At 35.9% G+C, this 7018-nt stretch overlaps 1 protein-coding gene across 2 annotated transcripts; it reads right to left on the reverse strand.

The window, feature by feature from the left end:
- Nucleotides 1-620: 620 nt before the first annotated feature.
- Nucleotides 621-5662, reverse strand: LOC105128630 (HIPL1 protein). Of its 2 annotated transcripts, XM_011030382.1 has the most exons (8): nt 5196-5662; nt 4905-5062; nt 3339-4136; nt 3042-3261; nt 2401-2579; nt 1601-1842; nt 908-1332; nt 621-792 (listed from the first exon to the last, which is right to left on the reverse strand). In XM_011030382.1, the coding sequence occupies exons 1-7, from the start codon at nt 5290-5292 to the stop codon at nt 933-935; spliced, it is 2094 nt and encodes a 697-aa protein (XP_011028684.1). In that variant the 5' UTR covers nt 5293-5662; the 3' UTR covers nt 621-792; nt 908-932. The 2 variants fall into 2 exon arrangements, with proteins under 2 accessions (XP_011028684.1, XP_011028682.1); XM_011030380.1 differs by having other exon boundaries at nt 701-1332.
- Nucleotides 5663-7018: the final 1356 nt, after the last annotated feature.

Raw genomic sequence — 7018 nt, forward strand, 5'->3', positions numbered from 1 at the left:
GACTAATTATCTAGGATGACCTAGTTTGATGTTGATTAGTTAAAGAATAATTGATATTATGGGAAATTATTAGGTTGGCATGTACGGAATTATTTAGTTGGCCTTAGATTGGTGATGTGTATAGCATCAAATGGTGTCAAAGTAAATGGTTGAAGATTGATACTACTAGTATTGACTTTCTGATTGGATCTTTATTTGTTGAAAACAATTAGTTTTCATCTTGTACACTTTCCTGTCCTTGTTGATATATTTTTATTTTCTTCAATTAATTTCAAAAGTGTTTAAGATTATTCCAGAATAAAATTGAGATGAAATTGAAATAAGGGTTGAAATGGGTTAAATAATTAAAAATTTAAAAGCTAAGAATTGAATTGAAAGAGATGCAAGGATCCTTTTAACATAATAAGGGATGAAATTAAGAAGAACTATTAAAAAAAGGTAGAAATAAGCTAAATAATTAAAAAATATAACAATACCCCGAACTTTTTAAGTCTCTTTACACATGAAAAATCTCCATGCAAAATATGTGGAATGAATATCATTTGATGACCATTATTGAGATTAATAATTATAAACTGGTTAGACTTGAGAAACACCAGCGTAGAAGAAGAAGAAAATAAAACATATATGGCACAACTTTTGCTTGCATAATTGTTCTTCTTTTCGCATGGCGGTTCACGGTCAAGAATAAAGCAGCAGCTTGTACAATTGACTGTATCACAGGCAAACACAATTAAGCACAGAGCAATCCCGCATTTCCTCCCTTATTATTTCGTGAAAAACGACTGAGTTTCTAATGGAACTTACATCTTCCTCGCCAGAATAGTCCCAAAATAATCGATACTAAGAAATGTTAGAAGTCTATTATACAATAATCTCATGCTCCCGGACTAGTACAAAGCTCATATAAAACATGCGTCAGCCTCGATTAGCTACATAACACCCAACAAAAGCAGCAGCAAAGAAGAGAACAGGGCTAGCATCCTGCTAAAGGAGCCATGTAACTGGACTGCATTTGCAGGGGGTGAAGTAGGACTTGGGCTTTCAACAGCGGTAACATTTTCCTTCGAGCAAGTGTACCCGCAGCGACTTGGACGAACGACTCTATAAACACCACTGCTGGCTAGTATAAAATTATCCTTCCGGTTGTCCTCCCCAAATGAGAAAATGTAACCCAAAGATGGCAGAGCACTTCCTGGCAAAGAGGTGCACTGGATGGGAGAGTCACTCCCACAGCTGAAGGGGATTTTTCTGGTGGTAAAGTTACCACTATTTTCTGGTGTTTCAGTGCCTGCCCACATGGCTCCAGCATACAAATCTCCATACAAGTACCTGAAAGACGATAGTGAATTAGCAAGGTAACCACAACATCGTCAATCGAAAGGAGCGTGTTGGTGGCCCCAAGAAAGTTCATTTCCCTGTCAGGAAGATGTGTAGGCAGATTGGCTTTTGAAAGTGAGCAGTATCCATTGATTTTTTGAAAGAGAACAGTATCCCCTGAGAATGACTTTTAAATAGCTCTTATAATTGTTCAGTCACATACAGCAACCAGTTACTATGGTTTCTAAATATCAGAACAAAACCTGCAAACCTTACATACCTTCCATACATGCATGGATCTATCTGAGAGCGATAGAAATAACCACCCGTGATGGATGCCGACCCTTCATTCTTGTTTACGTCAGAGTGATAGTATCCCAGAACAGGGAAAATTGGGCTAATGGACTCTGAAGATGTATTGCCTCCTGGTGACTGTTGAGGACTAAAGGGATTGGGTCCCTCATAAACACGCCAACCATAGTTCCCGCCCTTAGTGATGACATTCACCTCTTCATATGTATCCTATACAACATGACCAAGCAAAAGTGAGAACACCTTACCAAATTTAGAAATTTATGGCACAAAAGTGGATTTTCCTACTAATTCATCTCAAGGGTGTTCTTGTATGAATTGCTCTACCCCATTATGCTTTTGATGGCACCATTCTTCATAAGAATTTTAAAAAGTCTTTTTGCAACAAATTTCAATATAAACCTGATGCTGTTTCTGCTTCATTTGCTGCTCATGGGATAGGGTAAAGAATGATAATCTTGAAGAAAAAGCTAGCATGCAGGGGTTCTAAATTCTCTTTTAAAGCATGAAGGAAAATATGACGTTTCTTTTTGAAAAAAAAAAATTATTTCGTAGGCTTAATTGATATACAAGGGACCTAAGCTTTTCTAGGAAGGTGAATAATAACCTTCATGGCAATAATACCCTTTGCTGCCACTCTGTTACTACTTCAGCCAGGGCACAGGAAAACAAAGAGAGAAGAAAATTGCAGTCATAGGATTCAAGAAATTTACTTTATATATATAAACTGTTTATCAAAATATTTTGGAAGAAAAACGCATCACAAACCTGGCCAACATCTGCACACATGAAGTAGGAAGGCCTTTCTGAATCAAAGCTACAGCGCCAGGGATTCCTTACACCTAAAGCCCATATTTCTGGTTGCAAATCACTATCTTCACTAAATGGATTATCTTTGGGGATGGAGTAGTTTCCCCATAGATCAAGTTTATCCATTTCTGCAGCACCTGCAAGTCCATGAAAAGAAACAAGATAATTAATTCTTTCAGCTATGCAACTCGGCTTCACAATCCACCACTTTGCTGAAAAGGGTGAAAAGAAAACAGAAGCCTCATTTCTATGAACTCCATAGCTTCAATGTTCAAATTCTCAAGGTCTTTTCATTTATCCTTTCCGAATGGATCAAGCAGATGCATGAGAGAAGAAAATTTTTACAAGATTTCTCTATGTTCCAAAAAGGAAAAACAAGACCAAGGGCTTTACCTGCATTTCCAACCTTTTTAGTTGCTCTGAGGCAAGCCAGGTAACAATGAGTTTACAATTCAAAGTATATAAAGGTTACGAATCGAGATGAGAAAATTGGATTACAAGCTATGTTGATGGCAAGGATTATATGAGATGCACCAGATTGTTATTGACAAAAATCTTCAAGGAAGTCATTAAAAAAGTCGCTCTCTTCAGAAACTCACTTGGTATATTATCAACATCAAGCCGCATGATTTTTCCAAGCAATGATTTCTTGTTTTGTGAAAAATTGTGAGGATCACCACCTACACCACCCCCATCTCCCATCATGAAGTATAAATACCCATCACTAGGTCCAAAGAGAATCTGTCCTCCATGATGAGATGTAAATGGAAGGCCCATTGTAAATATCCTTCTTACTTCCGAGGGTTTCGCAGTTGTTCCCTGGAAAATTATCAAAACTCAGTCATGATCATGGACTAAAAATATGAATATAAATTCCTATGTAAGAAAATCTATACCAAGGAAGCCTTGGTTGCTGTGTCATTAGCTGTATACTCTGCAATAACAGTTTGATATTGGCATGGTTGGGCACCATTGTCAGGAGCTAGTTTTGAAGGATCACAATTGACATCTGAGTTGCATGAACATCTGCCGGTACATCCTGACCACTTCACCTTATCACAGTTAAATGAGGCAAAGAACCGACCATTTTGTGCAAAGTTTGGATGAAATGCCATCCCCATCATTCCAAATTCAGTATTAAAATACACTTCATCTGTTAGATCAATAAAAGGACTGGACTCGTCAAAGCCCAATATCTCTCCTGATCCTTGTTCGGGAACAGTTGCCAACCAAATCTTACCCTGTTGGCTCGAGAAGAAAGCACGGTTAGATCCATCTGGATGCGCAGCCATACTGAGGTAAGATCCATTCCCAATTTTCTCAAGGCACAAGCCATGTGGGTCACTTGGTGTTTCAGTGTTATTGAGAGTAACAGGTTCACCGGCATAACATACTGATTCATGTGTAGATGCTCCACCAAATGCATTGCAGAAGTCGCCTTTTGACTGCCAGACAACACTCAATTTGCTGAAACTGGAATTTGCTGGCGATCCAGTTTGACCTTTTAAGGAAGGCGCGAAGGGGGAATTCAATACATTTACATTTTGACATGTATCCCATACATCAGAGCAGAAGTCATTTGCTGCTTGGCTAGACTGTAATGAATTTGCTGAAACAGTAGAATTGCAAAGAACAGCAACTGGCCTTGGTACAGAGCTTACTGTAAATAACTCGGCAGAATGTGGATCGCATCTCTGTAATCCATGATAGCAAAATCAATCACAAAGTAAGTGTTCTTCAAATTAGACAATTGTGTGGAGACCATCTAGATTGGAATTAGAAGAAACACCTCACCATGAATGAGCAAGATCTATGCTGTCTCTAAAATGAAAATGAGAAGTCCAGAGCATTGTTATGTGCAAAAGATATAACAGGGCGTTATGAAATAGATCACAAATTGACTAGGAGAGCTTGAGATGCTTATTTTTGTTTTGTCCTCCAAGTGGCAATTGAGTCCATAAGCAAAATATAACACATGGGGAGTGGGGACTATCTATGCATCTCTTTTGTAACCATGACAAGGAGCTTGTATCGGAATCCTTAACAGTATGAAATCGTCAGTGGTCATAATCGGAAGTAGGGAGGATTGATTTTGGACATTTTAATGCATTGCCCATTAAAAGAGAGTGCTCTGACAATTAGTTTATGCCAAGAAAAACCATAAAGAATGAATCTGCTAACACTCTTCTAACCAACAACTATGCACGAACCTATCTGGGTTCAGGTAAGAGAGCAATCCTGTGGATTATCAGCAATTCATAAAAAAAAAAATTCAGCAAACAGCTTCCAATACAAATTCAATACATAAACATACAAGACTTTATATATAAAAAAAAGGTGGATAGAAAATGAAAACACAAACGAAACAAGCCCGAGATAGCATGTGAAGTCATTATCAAGTAACAAACGCCCCGATACACACACAGCCTATGCCGAAATTAAAAGTGAAACAAAAGCCTTACAGCACAAATGATGGATTTCAAAAGTGAGGCACAGGCAGCATCAGAGATGTTCATGGCTTGAAATTGCTTCTGTAACTGTAAATCAAGTGTGGAATTGCAGCAGCTGCTCCCATTGTAAGGACAAAAACTCAGAGTGGTGTTCAAGGTAAAGGGCGCCCCTATAACCCGCAAAAAAATCAACAAAAGACAAAGAAAATGACAAACAAGCCTATAAAGTGAGAATGACAAACAAGCCAATAAAGTTTCCAAGTACAAACTGAAATAATTAAACACTACAGGACCAAAACTCACTTGAATCAGTACACAAGGGATGAGATAAAGAAGGATCAGGAAGCAACAGCAACAGCAAGTTCAAGAAAAGGAAGGAAATAGCAGTAACTGCTCCCATCACAACAAACAGAAAAGAGAGGAAAACAGATCGCCCCAGTACAAGCTTCTCCCTTCTTATCTATTCCAGGAACATGTTAGGGAGCAAAAGTCTTATGCTGACACAATTTAGAGGGACAAAAAGCTTTTCTGGTTTTCAACACTCTGCCCCCTACAAACTGCTCTATCTTTCATTGTCCTGAAAGTCAACTTCCAGAAGGGAAATCCTTGTCAAGTATTTTTATTTCTCAAATTAGTTGTTAATTCATCTCTCGTTGATCGTGCACTAGAGTTCCCGATTGAGGAGCTTTTGACATTGTGTCAGCTTCACGGATTCAATTTTTCACGAGTGATTGGGCGGCTTTTACACGGTTGACTCCCTGTCTACCTTATCTTTAGAGCTTGTTAAAATAGCATGATACCGGGTGTTTTATATTTTTTTAGCAATTATTTTTTTAAATAGTTTTTATTTAAAAATATATTAAAATAATATTTTTATTTTTTAATATTAATATATTAAAATAATCTAAAAATATATTAAAAGATAAAAAAATTATTTTTTTAAAAAAATACTTTTAAAATAAAAAACAAGGGTGTAAATAAGATTCAGTGTTGTCATGTCCCGTGGACTAATTAATACTAATGTACTTCTTGTTGGGTTCAATGTCTGTCCAAAAGAGAAGCCAACAAAGTACTCTTTGCCGCTCTTAAAAAGTCACTGATGTAATTTCTAATAAAATATTAAAATAAATTTTTTAAAATATTTTTAATATCAATACATTATAATAATTTTAAAATATAAAAATAATTTTAAATAAAAATGCCTCTTGGACATTCCCACCTAGCACCACTTACTAACCATTAATTATTTTAATAAAATAAAACCGTTCAAAAGATAAGCCAGCAAGGAAATAGTCCAGTATGCATGTGCTCACACCCATCCAAATATGAATTAATACAAGTGATTCAGCAATGATGCCATCAAAGAAGAAGGAAAAGACAAAAAAGATTAATAAATGAGATATGATGCGCATCCCATAACTATTTAGTGGGTCTAAGAGATAAAAACTTGAGATTAAGAGATTTGTTTTCTTTATGGTTTCAGGTTTGAGTCCTTGATTGCTCATATGATATCTACTGAAGACTTACATGGTCATTAACTTCAGGACCCGTAGGATTAGTCGTGGTGCACCCAAGCGGATCCGGACACTCATGTTAATCTAAAAAAGAAAAAAAAGATAAAAAAATTAATAAATGAGATATGATGCGCATCCCACTTGTTGATAAATATATATATATATATAAAGGGGGGAGTGTATCATCACATGCCCATCATCAATGCTGGACGACATTATCTGCTGTGGAATAATTATAATTGAATAATAAATGGGTCATGGTCTTATAATTTTGAAAAGCTTTGTTTAGTCAAAAAGTAGCTTTAACTGCGTAGACAATGAAAATTTATTAAAATATTTATTATTTTTATTTTATATATTAACATGTTAAAATCATAAAAAAATTAAAAGAATCAGTCTAATATATATATTTTTAAATTAAAAGAATCAATCTAATAAAACCGTGTTCTTTTTTTAATTTAAAAAGTATGTTTTTTTTTCTTTTTTCTTTAAAAAAACATTTTAAAAAATAATAATAAACAACATATAAATCACTGGTTGTATCCACTAGCCAGGGCAGAAGGTTCATGTAGCCGAGATACAACAAAGCAATTAGGGGAAAGGAAGAAGTTA

Source organism: Populus euphratica, unplaced genomic scaffold (assembly GCF_000495115.2).
Source record: "Populus euphratica unplaced genomic scaffold, PopEup_1.0 scaffold111.1, whole genome shotgun sequence".
NCBI lineage: Eukaryota > Viridiplantae > Streptophyta > Magnoliopsida > Malpighiales > Salicaceae > Populus > Populus euphratica.

What these genes read in the sequence shown, in the direction of transcription:
- LOC105128630 (XM_011030382.1), bottom strand. Translation starts at nt 5,292, where the DNA reads ATGGGAGCAGTTACTGCTATTTCCTTCCTTTTCTTGAACTTGCTGTTG. An exon ending in TCCCTTGTGTACTGATTCAA is followed by an intron (nt 5,063 to 5,195) that starts GTGAGTTTTGGT and finishes TGCGGGTTATAG; the next exon opens with GGGCGCCCTTTACCTTGAAC. An exon ending in CAGCAACCAAGGCTTCCTTG is followed by an intron (nt 3,262 to 3,338) that starts GTATAGATTTTC and finishes ATAATTTTCCAG; the next exon opens with GGAACAACTGCGAAACCCTC.